Genomic DNA, 16,535 nt, shown 5'->3' on the forward strand with positions numbered 1-16,535 from the left:
GCTGAGCACCAAAAGCCCTTATCAAAGCCAGCCCCAACGCCTCTGCAGATCCGGAGCACAGAGAGTGCCTGGGGAAGGGCAGGAGGGAAGCCAAATCCCCCTGCCTTCAGCCTCCAGGGGAGCTGGAGCAGCCACGGCGAGGTTGATGCAGAGATGGTGCTGGCTGTTGTCGAGGTTCAGACGCTGCCCAGGGCCCAGCCTGGGCTCTCCATAACCCAAAACCTTTCCTCCACCCAAGCAGAGGCCGTGGTGGTGCCCAGGGCAGAGGCACGGTGGGGTGGGGGCACGCAGGAGGTCCCGGTGGGATAGCAGAGCTCGGAGCCCAGCACCCCTTCCCTCTGCGCTCTGCCAAGGTGACATTGCCCACGACGGGATGTGCCCGTGCCCGAAAGCTGTTTGTTTGCTTTTCCATTTGCTGGCTCTGCTTCTCTCAGACCCCCTTTTATCGTCCTCCGTGGCCGGCAGCGAGGTCGTGGGAACTGGAGGCTGGGGAGAATGGGGTTGGGGACCCCACGGCAGACCCTGGTGGTGTCCTCACCTTGTCCTCCCTGACTCTGTGACCCCTGAGTGCTGATAACCTGTGATTTCTGATGCTGGGGGGGAAATAAAACCTGCAAATGACTCCCCAAGGGGCTGATGCCTGCTGTGAGCAGCACCCTTCGTGTGCCCCCCTCCAGCCCAGGCAGCTCCCACGAACTCCAAGCCCCCCAAGCAACCCCCACAGAGGAGCAGCTTGCACATAAACCCCGTTCTCATCCCCTCCAGCACCCCCAAAGTGATCCTGCACCCCTACACAACCAAAGCATCCCCACCAGCCCCCCCTGGCCACGAGGAGGTGGGCACAAAACAGCCAGGAGATGCCTCAGACAGACGTGGTTACCGGGGCTCTCCAAAAACACCCACAGCAGTGGGACTGAGGGTGCCGTGGGGGTGACCCTCGGGGGCTGTTTACACCCCAGGGAAACTCAGGGGTTACAGCAGCAGGATGGGGAAATTGCCTCCCCGACAGCCTCAGCTGGCACGGTGGAGATAACGAGCCCGGGCTCAGCCATCCCCGAGCCGAGGTGCCCCGAGGGAGGCAGCAGCAGCAGCAGCTGTCAGCGCCCGGCGCTTTCTTAGCCCTGCACCGTTTTTATCCTCACGGCTTCTGCGCATCTAATTAAGGGCTCAAGTCTAATTATAGCCCCGGCTGCTTGCAAGGGTGTGAGGGGCAGCGTGCGTGCGAGGAGCAGGGAAGGAGGCTGCGGAGGGGTGATGCTGAGGGTGCCTGGGGTATCCGGAGGGGCACGAGGGGTGCCAGGAGGGGCAGGGATGAGGAAAGGCAGCTCAGCATCAGGTTTCTGCATCTCGCCTTCGAAGCAGGCTCGCTGGCAGAGACGAGCCCTCCCTGCTGGGCCAGCCACGAGTGCCAGGCAATTACAGCACGGCCTCGGCCCCTGCTTGCAGCACAAGTTTCTAGCAATTGTGGCTGCAGGGCGAGGGGGAAAAAAATTAAAAAAAATAAAAAAAAATGTGGACGTGACCCGAGCGGAGCCCAGGGCAGCAACACATGAACGGGCTGGCCCGGACAGAGCTGTTTTTTGCTGGGAGGCAGCAGCCTCTCCCATGCTGTGCCCCCAGGAGCCCAGCCTGCCCCAGCCTGCCCCCAGCACCGCTCAGCACCGCTCGGGGAAGGGCCGAACACCGCCGGGCTCCCAGCCCTCAGCATCTCCTGCACCCCAAAGGAGGAGGCTGTGGGCTTAGGAGGAAGCTCAGTGAGCCCCAGGTGCACCCCAGGAGCCCTGTGGGCAGGCAGCGAGGTCTCAGGATTTGGTGGCAGCGGGTGCTGGCAGCAGTGGGGTCACTTTGGGGTGAGATCCCAACGCTTTCACGCTCTTGCACCTTAACCACAGAAGTGTCATTCCTCTGGGCGCTGTGCAAATACCTGTCCCTCCTCGGGACTCGCCCTGCGCAGGCAGAAATCTCCCCACAGATCGGGTTTAATAACCAGGTGCTGCTAATCCTGCCGCGCGGATGGGGAGAGGAGCGCAGACAAAGGGGCAGCGGCTTTCCACGCGCCGGGGGCCGGGGGCTCCCTACCTTCGTTCCTCTGGTTGTTGAGCTGGTTGAACTGCTCCGTGAACTCCGTCAGCGACTCCTCGATGGTCTCCGTCCGAGGGACCGAGAGCGAGAACCTCCGCTTGAAGTTTTTCATCTTGTTCATTTTACCTCGTGCCCTGAGGGACGGCAGAGCCCTGCGGGGAAGGGGACGGAGCTGGTTGTGGGGTGCTGGGGAAGGGGACAGACCCGCAGCCCCCCCCCTCCAGGCATCGGGGCCGGCAGCACCCAGAGCTGCGTGCCCCCCCGCTGGGATCCCCGGGCATCCTCTGTGCCGGAGCCACCAGGGGAATCGGGAACCTCGTGTCACCGGGAGCTGACCGTGGTCAGGAGGTGCACGGGGCTTTTTCTGAGCTCATTGTCAGAGCTGAGCCCAGGGCAGAGCTGTGGACACTGAGTCACGGCTGTCAGCGCGGGGCATGCCTGAAGAGCGTGCTTGGAAACTCCAGGAATGCCTGGAACGGGGAAAAACGTGGCAAAAGCAGAAGGAAAGAAGGAAAAAAGAATAAGCAGAGAGAGGAAAGACACCTTCCCAGGCAGTCTCATCTCCCTGCTCTGTCCTTGCACAAAACCCCCCCTGAGCCAGCAGCAGGGTGCTGGGGACAGCCAGGACCAGCAGGGGGGTCCCTGCCCAGGGAGGTGCTCCGAGCTCGGTTTGCTCACAAGCTCTTCATTGACTCAGATCCGGTACAGGCGCTGGAATCTCCTTAGCTGGAGATCTGATTAGAGCAATAAACCCCTTAAACAAAGAAAACCCTCAAGGGACACATGGCGAAGCGTGCTGTGCCTGAGCAGCCCCGCGAGCGGGCTGAGGGGGCTCTGGGCATCTCCACCTTGCCCTCCGTGGCACCAGCACGTTCAGGACTTGTTCCTCCTGCCAAGCACAGACCTGGCAAATGGCCATTGCTCCCCAGAGGTGCCGACATCGGTCTCACCCCCAGCCAGCCCTCGCAGACCCCAACCCATCTCCCAGGGCGTTTCCATTTGACCGCACTCCTTTAACGCTGCTCTCCTCACCCGAGGGGGGATTTTAAGTGGCAAATCAGCCCTCGGGACCCAACGAGCACCCAGAGCTACCCAAAGGGGGGCTCCTTCCCACACCCCACCCCCTGTGAACCCAGCAGCCCCCAGCCCCCTCCGGGCCAGGAGCCCGAAGCCGCGGTCGCATTCCAGACGGATGCGCTCAGCCGCAGCATCCCCAGCCAATGCATCGTGTCGCCAGGGCGACGGGAACACTTGGGCTGACATGCCTGCATCTGAAGGCTTAAAAGATTACCGTCAGCAACATAAACACGGCTGGCGTGGCTGCCACGCTCGGCTGCGAGGCACGGACTCCTGCGGCGGGCGCAATCCCCCGAAAATCCTTGGGATTTTATCCGTGGGATGCACCTGAACGCTGGGGACCCGCTCCCCTCCAGCACCCTGCTCACCTCCCAGCCTCAGGGATGCAAAACCCTAAAGCTGAAGGCCCCCGGTGCTTGCATATGCGGGGGTATTTGGCTGGGGGGGGGGGGGGGGGGAAGAGAGGCCAGAGGCTGCTTTGAGTTGCAAAGTGAGCGAGGAGGATGCCAGACGCATCCACTCCGGGCCTCAGACATTTCAATGTTTTTCTCAGCTCTGCAGGAGCAGGCTTGGACAGCAAGATGCTGACGCTAATGAATGCTGCATTAGCAAAGTCTCCACGCTGGTGCTTTTCTCCTGGCCAACAATAAAGCCTCCGAGCAGCCTTGCTCCTCCCGGAGGGAAGGCAAATCTTTGGAGACCGCTTGCTGAGCCCAGGGCTCTGATCCAGCTCCTCACCTTGCAACCTGGGCAAGTTTTACCCTTAAGCACTGCCCTACACCACACACACAGCCACCACGGGCATCTTTGGGTTCTGCAGCCCCTTCCTTCAGCAGGGGCACCCTCCTGGGACTAGGGGCTGCTGCACCCCCCTAGCACGCCTGCCGTGCCCGATGGCAGCGGTCACCCCGCTGTGATGGGGACGACGCGCTGCCCTGGCAGGAGGGGCACAGGATGGTCAGAACAAGCTGCAAGGGGGGACCAGAAGGTCAGGTAAGGTGCTGGGCATGAGCTTCGCCCTCCAGGGAACCCCACAGCCTCCAGGAGGGCCCTAGAGTCCAGGATTGGGGAAGATGCATGGAATAAAACAGGGGAAAGAGCGCAAGGGGTCTTTCCATCTCCTCCCTCTTAGCGCAAATAGCTAGAAGGCGAGCACCTCAGCACTGCCAAATTTGTGCTCCAGATTGCTCTGAATCCTTCCCCTCCTTGCCATCGTTTAGCTACAGGCTGCTAAATATAAACCTCCTTGGAGAGGAAGTGGGGTGGGGGCAAAAATAGCACCGGGAGCGGCAGCTACCTCTGCTGCTCTGCGCGAGCCTGCCCCGCGCTCGTTATCTTTACGGCTCCGTCTAATTGGGGCTGTTCTTTCCAGGCGGCCCTGGACCCGCTTGGCATCTGCCGATGGGGTTCACGGCGAGGCATTTGTCAGGTGGATTTTATGGGTTCGTTCTATTCTTAGCCTTCCACGCCTGCCGGAGAGGAGTTTGCTCTGTCCCACAGGGCTGCTCGGATGCAGGTGCCCCACGGCTGGGATTCAGCCCCCCTCCAGCAGCGGTGGCACCCCACGTCCTGCCTGGGCGCACGCACACAGCACGGGCAGGAGCACCCCATGGGGTGCAAGGGGCTCAGTCCCCCCCTGGGGAAGGGATAACCTGCGGCTGCATTGCTTTAGGAGAAGGTTTTGGGAGAGGGCATCCCCTTCACAGCTAAAGGGAGCCGTGCAGCCTGCTCCCACGGCACGGATTTGCAAGGAATTGTTCCTCGCGGCTGCCTTTTTGCCCTGAGTTTTAGCAGCAGGGCACTAAAGGAAGCAGGGGCACTTAGTGGCTTGCTGCGAAAGTGACACTTGGTAAGCAGGGCGATGAGATCACTCGTTTTACAGCCCCGAGGCTCTCCAGGCTCCCCGGGAATGAGGGAATGAGGACAGCCCCTGGCCAGAGGCACCTTGGGGATGGAGGAAGGCTGCCGACATGCCGAAACACGACGTGGCGCAGCGGGGCACGCAGGGGAGAAGCGATCTAAAATGGCAACGAGGAATTTAGGCACCGACAGGCAGAAATGAAATCACTCAGCCTGGACTTTGGCCAAGAACCGGGGATTAAAGCCAGCCGCGTGAATGATCTGCATTTACTGTAAGACAGTCAGATAGTAAATACTTGGCTAAAACACTTCAAAGAGCCCAAAGCCGAGTCCCGCCAGGGAAGCTAATCACATGCTCGAGATGAGATGTTAACAACTCCTTAAACGCCGCATTCAGAGCCACCTTCCCTGCTCTGGCACCGACTGCTTGCTGTTTTTTGGTGAGCTATTCCCACAGGCACTCGGGCTGCGACTCTCCCCATGAATCTCCTGCATTTGCACAGGAAACCCCCCTGGCTCTCCGCTGGGAAGCCGAGGGGCAGGTATTTTCGGCACAGACAAACCATCTTCAGCATGTGGAGCTCTCCCCTTCCTCCTGCAGCGCATTGCAGGGCTTTCAAGCCACAACCACTTTACTGCTACTCACAAATAAGTCTCTCTCTCCTTTTTTTTTTTTTTTTTTTTTTTTTGTTGCCGTTTTTAACAAACTCCTGCCCTCGTTTCCCAGCTGAAAAGGTGGAAGGCTTGGAGGGAATCGTCTGCTTTTTTCAACCCCCCGAGATTACCAGTTGTGTTTACAAGGCAAAATGAACAGCCCTATTCAGCAGTTCCAGCCCCTGCCCCTAGCTATTGGGTCGCTTCCGCGAGTATCGGGGCGATGGGGAATTCTGCTGGTGGAGCCCTATTTGCTCTGCAAACACGGCTATCGTGCAGCGCTGCGTGTGGCGAGAGGGCCGAGCAAACACCGCGCCGAGGCACCAGCTGAATACGTGCCCCTGCTCACATCCAAGGCCTGGAGACCGAAGTCGGAGCGACCAAGAGCTCAGTGGAGCAGCCCTCGAGCCCTCTCCGTGGAGCAGCAGGAGCCGGCCCCGCTTCGCTCCTGGCACAAGCCCCAGAGCAGAGGGAGGGCAGGGAGAAGCGGTGCAAGAGCGGCTCCTCCATGGGACACATCCTCCATGGCCTCCTCCTCCTCCTCCTCTGCTCTCATGGCCTTACAGGGCCAAAGCCAGGTCCTTGGAGGTGTGCTGAAGGGAACAGGGAGAGCTTCAAGGCTGGGAGTCAGGCAGAAACCGCAGCTGGCCTCGGGGACAACTCCAGCAGACATCGGGGCGATGCCGAATTTGCTGCAGCAGCTGGGAATCCCAGCGGGGTTAGGGCAGAGGGGCAGGGAAGGAAACCAGCCCCTGACCACCACAGCGAGGTCTCCCCGGCTGCTCAGCTGTCGGCACAAATTCCTCCCCGGGGTAACGAGCTCCCAGCCCCTGGGAGGGATGCCACGGAGCAGAGCACAGCCCAAGCACCAAGAAACGTCAGTTTGGATGGCCAGAGCTGCCCTGAGAACCAGCACAGCCCTGCAGAGAGGGGGGCCGCATCCTGGGAGCCCCTGGCACAGGCAGCCCACCCCACAGCGGCCACCTGGACCCTTTCCCGTGTGGCTCTTTGCAGCGATGACAACCAAAAAGGGGAGAGGTGAGGGGAGAGAGCGAGGCCAGCTCTCCTCCTGCACATTTGCCTCCCGTTGCTGAGCTCTGCTATGCAGGGACCCTGACATTTCCCTGCCACGCAGGAAACAAAGCCCCCGCCAGGAGGTCGTGGTCCTGCAGGGGAGGGAGTGCAATCAATTCCTATAAATCTACGGGAGCCCTGTAGCAAACGGCGAGCCCATCATCCCAAGGCAGAGACCGCGCTGGGCATGATTGGAAAGGAAACCTTGGGTCTCCAGGGAGTCCATCCACCCTCGTGTCACAATTTTTCTCTCTCCTGTACTGGCTCCCATGATTACAACAAACGCAGTGCGCCGGGAAGGTGATTACAGCAGCCAGGAGTTCACCACCCTCTCTTCTCACGTCTACTGATCAAGGGGAGGCTTGGGAGGAAAAATGACCCCGCAGCAAGTGCTCGAGGCTGGCTCCCACCCCAGCTGTCTCCGCATGCCTCGCCTTCCCCAGCTGTAAGTGGGGAATGACGATGCATCCTGCCTCCCTTCTCATTTCTTTGCCTCCTCCTTGGTCATGGGACTCTCACAGGCAGCAGCCTGGTTTGTGAGGCGCACGGAGGGCTTCCACCCTCCTCTCCGCAGCAGCTTCCCTTGGTGCCAGGGGACATTGTTGGAGAGGAAACAACAGCCCAGGTGAAACTCCAGCCACATGGAGCACATACAGCCCTGAGCCCAAAACCACAAAGCCATCCTGGGAAGGCGAACGCTACACACAGCTTCCTGCAGCCCCAGCCTTTCTAGAACCTATAACCGGTGCCTGGTGCACGGCTGGGAGCAGAAATCGCCGCCGCTCTGCTCGACGCGGCTCCGCTCCCGGTTGTCTCAGTGCTGACAATGAGCCCAGTAACACGAGCACACAAAGGAGGGTTGTTCTGCCTCCTGCCGTGCCCGCAGCCCTGCGTGGCGCAGCCGGCATCTCTCCCTTGGCTCTTCCCTCCCCGGCCCGTGATGAGATCAGGGCAGCGCCCAGGAGGGCACTAAAATGACCCTCGTTATTCCGGCAGCCACGAACACTGGGTGCTTATTCCTGGGCAGAGGACAACCTGAGAGAAGTGCCCAGTGTTCGGCTGCATCAACAATAGGCTGATAGCAAGCAGCTCGCCCACTGCAGCAGGACCTCAATGCCTGCCTTGTTGCTGCCTGGGAGCCGCACAGAGCCACCCGAAGGTGTCCGTGCCAGCATCCCTCTGGTACCATCACTGTCTCCAGGGGATGAGCAGCCCGGTGTCCGTCAGCCCATCCCGTGCTCCAGCAGATGAAGTGCTGCTGCTGCTGGGCTCCAGCTGCAGAGCAGATCCTCAGGACTAGCAGTAGATGCACAAATCTCGGCACAACCGCACGACTTTCTCTGTCTCAGAGCCAGCCAGGGCTGCGTTGGGCTCCAGGGGATGCTCCCTCTGATGCTCATCTTGCAGCAGGAGCTGTTTGAGTTACTGAGGTTGAATTTGCTGTCAGCTGGGCATGCACTCACCACGATGGCAGTGCTGCCCCACGGTGCCACACCACGGCCAGGAGACCCGGGCTGTAATGAGCTGTCCGGAGGCAAAGAGCCAAGCTGGGGCTGCCAGGGCAGCAGCGCTTTACAGCTTAGGTGTGTTCCTGGAGGTGCTGCTGATCTGCCACAGGACATTTAGCTACTGTCACCCCTTTTCCATGAACCACGTTCTCCTCTCACCCTTTTCCTGCCCAGCATCACGCCGTGGCGAGCAGCTGCTGGGAGAGCAGCACAAGTAATTACCGGAGAGGAACACTCGCAGCAAAAGCCAGCCTGGTTCTTGCCTTTTATGACACTCAGCTGGTTACTGGCTGACAGTTAGCTAACAGCACCCAGACTGCACCCCAGGCAGGTTTGCTCTTCCTGCTGTGCCACCAGGAACTCGCTGGGACGCCCGCCAGCTCCTCAAGAGCCCCTTGAGATCCGGGGTCCTGTGCTGCCCTCTCCCAGCATCACGTCCCAAAATACTGGAAGGCTTCCAAATATACAAGCACAGACAAGAAAGCGTCCACCAAGCCCACTGAATGCTCCCAAAGCACCAACCAAACGCTGTCCCCCCCATGGCAGTCAGCTCAGACAGCCAGCGCAGGGGGGTGCCAGCTTCCAGCTGCCAACGAAATTTGCTGTCAGCAGCACAAAGCCCCTTCTTTTCTCTCCAGCAGTGATTTAACCTGCGGCTCAGGCTGTCAGCACCTTCCCTGCCTTTATCGACAGGTGGGAGGAGGATCCATGCAGGAGGAGATCCCTGGCACAGGAGCACCGAGCCCCTCCGAGCCTCCCCCCAGCACACCTGTGGCTCCGTGCCGCTGGAGGAAGCTGCACCACGCTGCCACCCACACCCAGCACGGGGTACGCAGGGTCTGCCGGCTTCTTAATTGCTGTTTTCTTTCCTTGTCTTTTTGTAATTGGAGCTTTCATTCCCTCCCCAGCCCACACAGAGCTCCCCAGGCTGCGAGCTCGTACGCTGCTCTGCAACTGCCATGCAGGTGAGCTCACGGAAAGCCAGGAGCTGCTTTCCTGCAGTGGTTGCAGGAGCAGCCATCTCCCTACCAGAAAATACTCCAACTTTACCCGTGACCCCTAATTTCATCTACCAAGCCCTCTCTTCCTGGCACAGGGCTGCAAGGAAGGCCACCAGCAAAGGCTGAGGGAAGCCAGAGGCAGGGGCTTGGACCTGCTGCCCATGGCCACGACCACCACGGCTGGTGCCACGCTGTCCCTGCTCCAAAAGCCACACTGGGGGATCGCACAGCCCTGCCCAGTCCCCTGCTGAAGGCATTCCTGGGAGGGTATTTAAGGAAACAAATTACATCCTGTACACCCGATGCCGCATTTCTCAAATTCCACGCAACTACCTCGGAGGAAACGGAGGGGGACAGCAAACAGCACACACCAAAAAGGTGGAGAGGAGAAACGAGGGCCAGACTCCCACAGAAAGCTTTACCAGGGGCAGTGTGGCATCAAAGGGTCTTGGCATGACCTCATTTTCCAGCGAAAATAGTTTTACCAAAACTAGAAGCCCAACATTTGTAAGGAGCACCACCACAAGCACTCCGTGCGTTTTCGAGGAGAGTAGATAAAAGCGCATGGAGTCCAGCTTGCCCTGCTCTGCTGCCACAAACCTCACTTCCAGACCCTCCCTCTGCCCCTCATGCTCCCCACCCGCTGCAGATACCTGGGTCTGTGCCACTCAGCCCCCAGGGAGGTAAAACACCACCTTGTGCACCCAGCCCGGCACAGGGAGGAGGAGCTGCGGAGACTCCGCAAACAGCTCCTTGGGGGATTAAGGCGCCTTCCTCCCACCGTGAGCTCAGACCCACGAGCTCCTTGGAGCCAACCCCGCTAATAAAGCAGCCCCATGGCACACGTGAACGGATCTTTCTGCAGCAACAGGAAAAAACAAATGAATGAAAGAAGCCGGTGTTCCTGGCCTACTGCTCCCCGACCCGGCACCAGCTTCTGGGGGGTTTCTCCCCAGCCCTGCGCCCCGCAGCTGCGGTCCCACTGCTCGGCATTAGGCACATAAAACTCCTTGCAGCAGGGTTTCAAATCTGTTTTATTTAAAGCTCCGGAACAGTCACATGATAGCAAGGTAGCGAGCAAACACTGCAAGTCTGCTTCCCTGCCAAGGATTGCGCTAATCTGGTATTTAATCTTAAACCAGTTGTGCACCCATCCTCGGAGGGCTCTGCGCACGTGTGCCTGTGCGTTTCTTGCTCGGAGACGCAGCCACACAGGTAGGAGCACAAAGAGCCAACGCTCGAGGAATCGGAGGATTTCAAAGCACAGCACGGGCTGTAATTACTCCTGGCATCCCCATCTCCTCCAGGATGGGAGCAGCGATGCTGTGAGCCCTTTCAGCCCCTCCTGAAGCTGGCAGCTTCTCCCTGGGCTCTGAGGGGAGCAGAGTGTCCCTTCCTCTCCTCTTCCTCTCCTCCCGTGGCTTCCCAGATCTCAGCGCTGATACAGCTGCACGAACGCCGCGTGCCTTCTTTCTGCGCATGAAGCACTTTGCAAAGAGCCAGGGGCTGGGCAGCGCAGCAAAACCCAGACATTGTCTGGGCCACACGCAGGGAAGGAATAACGCAGAAACAAACAGATTTTCACAGTAGCAAATGTCTCAGGGAACAACCGGCGCAAGCAAATGAAGCTAGTCCTCAGGTGGTGCAGCTCCAGATGGGATCTGAGCACAGAAATTGCCAGGAGATGGGCAGCTCCACATGCCTGAGGTCTGGGGATTGCCAACCAGGTTGTGCCCAGACCCCAAAACCCTTCTTAGTAACAGCCTCACCCCCCTCCACCAGCTTCCAGAGGAAGAGCCATGAGAGCAGAAAGGCAGGAGGCTGGTGCGAGATGCTGCGAGCTCCCTGTGCTTTGCTCCTCATCCTCATGTCCCCAGATGTCCTGACATCTCCTGGCAGCCCAGGACGAGACGTGCCAGCAGCCCGGACTGTCCCGCTACATCCCAGGTGCTGCCTTCCAGGGAACCCCACTGTCCTTCAGAGGAACCCATCCAGCTGCAGCTAACCCCCACCACTACAGATTTTCGTGCTAAACCCCACGCCGACCTGCCTGGGTACCAGAGGGAGATCTCTCAGATGTATAAACAGATTAAACATGCCTCAGTGCCTGCGAACCTCTGCTCACTTCCCCGTGGAGGGCAACATTTCATGCATATCTGGGAACTCAGCGAGCGCTCACTGTTTAGATAAACCTTGTTCCGTATTAAACTGTAAATAACGTCTGCTCTGCCAAGCCAGGCCCCAGCTTGGCGTCCTGAAAGCTGCGGAGTCAGTCACGAGAATGGCAGACAAAGCAAGTGCCGTTGGTGGTTTTTAACAGAATCTCTATTTTTTGAGCCTTGTTTTCCCCTCCCATCCCATCTCTGCCCTCCCAAGCCCCCTCCCTGCTCCTCTTTCGGCCCCCCTGCAGTTCTCTTTGCAGGCTGGCTTGGGCTCCCCCAGCTTTGCCGTCCTTGACAAACTCGAGGCATTTCTGCACGAATCTTGGAAGCTGGGGGAGATAACAGAGTGCAGAATGAGATAAACAGAGGGGAAGAGAGGGAGGGAGGGAGATCTCTGCAGGAAAGCACACGGCTGGGCCCACCAGCCCTTGGCACTGCTAGGGAAGTATAGGAGTGGGCACTGCGGCCTGCATCCTCCTGGCCTCTTGTAGGATACCAGAAGGCCCGAAATGATTTCAGACATATCCCCCCAAAATCAGAGCACGCCCACACCTCCACGTGGTGCTTGGCAACAGGCTGGTAGAGTTCAGGGGGCTCCAGGCTCCGAAAGGGAGATGAGAAGGGACTACCTCAGGCAGGAGCACTCCAAGCTCTCTCACTTGTATTCAGCCCTGCTCCTCTCCTGCCTCGCAAGCCGATAAGCCGTGTGCCTCACAGAAACCGCTCGAGATAAGGAAGGATTATAATCCTGAGACCCAAAGAGACAGGAGATTTGGCTGGTGTTCACACGGCAGGCCGTCAGCTGAGCCGTGCCGCCCCCTCCCACCCAATTCTCCTCTCCTGTGCGGCCTGCGCCCACCGCAACCCCCTGGCCCGCAGTGCCGCTATCATGGCGCGATTAGTTGCACAATTAATCGTTAATAGGAAGGGATTGGAAGGGATTAAGTACTTAAATAGAACACACGCTGCTAATGGGAATTTATAAAAACACACCTTCTCCCTCAGATACTGTGCCACGCTTTCAGGGAATTAAAACGACCGACGTGGGCCTTTTTCTCCGCACCTCCTGCGCAGAGGAAACGCGTTCCCATCCCCGTGGAGCTGCAGCCTGGGGTTGGGAAGCTCTGGGCAGCACAGCACACCCCAGCCCCGGGTCCCTAGGGACAGGGTAGCCCCCAGGAGAGCTCCTCCCTGCTGCTGGTGCTGCTCCAGGGGCTCTCGGGGTTACTGCTGAAGCAGGAGGCTGGATGGTGCTGGGAGGGTTGTGCTGCTGGTGCTGGGTACAACCAAAAAGCATTAAAACTGCTGGTTCTGCCTCCTCCAGGCTCCCAAGCAGGTGAGGTTCCCCTCTTCATCCTGTCTCACACACACCGGTTTACATCGCAAATAGAGTTTGCTGCCTAAAAACCCAGGTGCTGGGAGGCTGCCCAGGTGCCCCAGACCATCCCGGCCCTTCTGAGCCCCTTTGAAGGGCTGAAAACAGTTTGGAGGCACCTGGTAAATGCAATGCTCAAACCGTGCTGCTGCGGCTTTGGTCCCTGTGTCCCCACATCCCCTCGGCCACAGCCGCAGCCACAGCCCTTGGTGCTGAGCAGGACTTTTCATCCAGCCTGCGGCAGCCCCGGCAGCCCATCCTCCCCACCTCCACCCCACGTCAGAGCAGTTTTCTGCCTTGCATCAAAAGCCAAACAGGCGGAAAAACAAACCCCTTAGCTCTTCCGATTGGGGCAGTCTGAGGCGTCCCTTTGGGGTTTCTTGCCTCGACCACACAAGCCTGCAGTGTGGCTTGGCCCTGCAGAGGTTTCCTCCGCACCGGGCAGCGTTTCAGACTCCTGCTCTTCCTCTAAAAGCAAAATACACCAGGGCTGTGCCAGCCGATGGGCTCTGCACGGGTCCTGCCCCTGTTCCATCTGCTTTGAGGGGTGACACAGGCTGTGCAGGGTCCCCTGGGACCCCAAAGGATGTTCAGTGCCATCATGGGCAGTCTCCCCGGTGCAGCTCTGCTGGCAGCCCTGAACCTGCTCCTGGGACAAACGGAGGCTTTCAGCCTCCAGGGCTGCTCGTTTCCCTCCTCTGGCCAGTGCCACGCTCCCAAAACACACGGTATCAATGCTGCCGTTGTAGAGGCAGATCACAAGGGCTGCAAAGCTCGCCCCTAGATGTGGTCTTCTTCAAGCAGGACCTTGGCAGACCTGCAGGAGAGGCTCTCCCTGCTGCCTCCGCCTGGGATGCAGCTGCTCCCTGCTCTGGATGAACACTGGCCTTCAGTCCCCTGGCTGCAAACACTGAAAGCAAAGAGCAGGCAGAGGTACCCAGCTGGGTACGTCCCTCCTGGGAGCCTGACGGGCAGGGCTGCAAGTCCGATACCACCAGGATGGGCAAAATACAAAGGACAGATAAGAGCAGGCTGGGATTTGTGAGATACAGCTTGTTCCTGACCGCCCGTACTTCCTGCAGGCTGTGGCACAGCAATTACTGTGCAGTAGTTAGTTAATAATTACAAGCTGACCGGCCCTTGGGAACATCCGTAGCAGATTCTCCTTGCTCTTAAATCACTGCTCCCATCTGAGGCATGAAGAACAGATGCTGGAAAGGTTTTTGTGCCTGAAGTAACACAGGAGCAGTTCCTCACCCCTCTGGTGACTTTGTTTGAGGGCAGCCAAGCCTTTCATTGATACCTCAGCCAAGCAGTGAATTTGGCCACTATCCCCCCTCGGAGATGGGATGGGACTGAACTCACCCAAACCCAAATAGCAGGTAGAGCCAGGAAAAGCATCCAGGACATCTAGCACAGGATCCGGCCTCCAGACCACTACCTCAGCACCATTTCCTTCTCTATTCTGCTCTTTATAGAGCCTGGCTGCCTTGATTTGGCGTTCTGGGAGCAGACCCTGCCTGAGCCTTGGCAGCACACTCCCTGCCAGGCCACCGGCGCTGCTGGCACTGCAGAAACGAGCGGGTAGCTTCTAGCCCTCCGTGCCATCTAGGTGACAGCACACATCACAGCACAGATCCTACAATGAAACTGGAGAGGATTTGCGATGCTCACAGCCTTAGCTGGCGGCAAAATCACCATGCCCTTTGCTGCTGTGGGTCCCCTGACTTGCACTCGGGTGCCTGGTGAAGCGTGGCATGGAGCAGTTTAACACACTGACACAGGCAGGTGCAGCAGGAGGACATTTCCTGGGTAAAAAGAGGTCACCTGAGCAGCTACAACACCCTTCAAACCAGATTTTTGTAGAATCACAGAATGCTTTGGGCTGGAAGGGACCTTAAAGATCACCCAATTCGGGACACCTCCCACCAGCCCCACCCAGCCTGGCCTTAAACACTTCCAGGGATGGGGCACCCACAGCTTCTCTGGGCAATTTTAGAGTCTGAAAGACAAAAAGAGGAATCGAAGTGCTACTGTAGACCCCCGTAGGCCCCCAGTTACGTCTCTGGTACCTACAGATCAGCAGCACTTGCTCCAGCACAGGCTCATTGCATAAGCTGCCAGCCTAAGAAGCTTTCCCCCAGATAATTCAAGCCACTCTAGGCAGCGTAAAACCAGGCTCTCAGGGGTGCTCCATGCTGGAGCACAAGAAACAACAAAAAAACCCTCCATACATGAATTTGTATGCGCGTGCATGTTCGCAGAGTTAAGGCTCCCGTCCACAAACCTCATCAGATTCAGCAACTAAAAATAGAGACGGCTCCAAGAGTGGGCAGCGCGGGGAGAAGCGGGCACGACAGAGGAGCAACAGTGAGGGAGGGTGCAGCTAAATCTAGTGGGGATCATAAATCACAGCCCCCAAGTGGTCCCAGCCTATTAACACTTATCAAGTAATTAACTAGACAGAGTGGAAATAAACTGCTTCAATCAAAATAGAGAAATGGCAGAAACAAGCAGAAGGCTTGGAGTGTTTCTGCTTCCCAAAAAAGGCACATTTTGATTTGTTCCGAGGCTGCAGTGCTTCTGATCGGCTTCAACAGTCTCCTCTTTCTAATTTAGCAATCCAATTAAAAGTCATCAAACCCACAGCAGCACTCTGTGAACCCAGCCAAACCCAGCCCCCTGCCCTGCTCCAAAGCCCCCAGCTGGGGAATTTGGGGTTGTTTTAAAGGAATCAGCCAGGCATTGCAGAGGTTGGGGAAGAAAGAGAGGGAGGGGGAGCGGGTTCACGCAGAAGCCTTCTGCAATAAAACATTTCCCTGCATGTCAGGTCGTGAGGAAAGGCTGAACAGGTACCCAGAAGAGAAATAAAATTCTTGTCACAGCAGTGTCCCTCTGGGAGACCTCCCCAGACCCCAGCTCTCAGCTACAGCCCAGCACAAAGCAGCACATCTTCGAGGTTTGCTTAGACCTCAGGTTTGGGAAACAGGGCCAGGAATATGCTCCTGGCCTCAGTTTCCCCATCTGATAAACAAAGATGATAGTGCCAGCTCGAGGGTGTCATGAGGGTGAGTTGTATGGGTGTAGCAAACGAAGAGTAACACAATAATTGGATTAAATGCTCCATTAATTGGCCACAAAGTGCCCTCATTAGCAGTGCCATTCCTCCCAGGTACAGAGAAGCCGTGCACCTTCACCTTCCCTTTCCATATACTAATAAAAGGGCAGCAAATCCCGCACAGCTCCATCCTGTTTACTTCCTCTGCTGTGCATCACCGGCACTAACAGCTCCGATGATGCCCCGTGTTCCCACGGCGCTGCCAGAGGTGGCTGGTACCAGGCACCGATGGCACCGCATCAGAAATTCGCTGCTGGAGTTATGGATTATTTTCATTACGCTGGCCCCAGAGACCGAGGACTGCTGTGCAAAAGGCAGCGATGAGAAGCTGTCCCTGCTTCCAAATGCTCCTGATTTAAATCCACAAAGGGAGATAAAAGGGAAGCACAATAGAGGGCCGGGCTCCCAGCAGGTCAGCAGCAGGCCCAGGGACAGATCGCAGCGGTCTGTGCGCAGCCAGGGATGCTCTGAAATGCCCCCACCTGAGCTGCTCTGGGAGACCTGCTTCCAAAAAAAAACAAGGAGCACGAATCTTTGAAAACAGAGGTCAAACAGCCCTCAGCTCCACAGGGCGAGCACTCTGCAAGTTATTTATCCTCCCAGCCCCCTAGTGTGATATGGACA

At 58.0% G+C, this 16,535-nt stretch overlaps 1 protein-coding gene and 1 long non-coding RNA gene across 5 annotated transcripts in view; both read right to left on the reverse strand.

Moving 5' to 3' along the window:
• CDK18 (cyclin dependent kinase 18) overlaps positions 1-16,535 on the reverse strand; it is a 40,071-nt gene that overhangs the window by 11,647 nt on the left and 11,889 nt on the right. For 3 of the 4 annotated variants that reach the window (XM_038168440.2, XM_038168439.2, XM_038168441.2), the window contains exon 2: positions 2,080-2,234. In XM_038168440.2, the coding sequence (XP_038024368.1) occupies positions 2,080-2,234 (155 nt within the window). Of the gene's footprint in view, positions 1-2,079; positions 2,235-16,535 lie in introns of those variants that run through there. The other variant, XM_038168442.2, reaches the window with a different exon arrangement.
• Positions 10,272-16,533, reverse strand: LOC119713968 (uncharacterized). Its single transcript, XR_005261119.2, has 2 exons — positions 15,081-16,533; positions 10,272-11,747 (listed from the first exon to the last, which is right to left on the reverse strand). It is a non-coding gene; the product is annotated as an uncharacterized lncRNA (long non-coding RNA).

This window comes from Anas platyrhynchos, chromosome 27, assembly GCF_047663525.1.
Source record: "Anas platyrhynchos isolate ZD024472 breed Pekin duck chromosome 27, IASCAAS_PekinDuck_T2T, whole genome shotgun sequence".
NCBI lineage: Eukaryota > Metazoa > Chordata > Aves > Anseriformes > Anatidae > Anas > Anas platyrhynchos.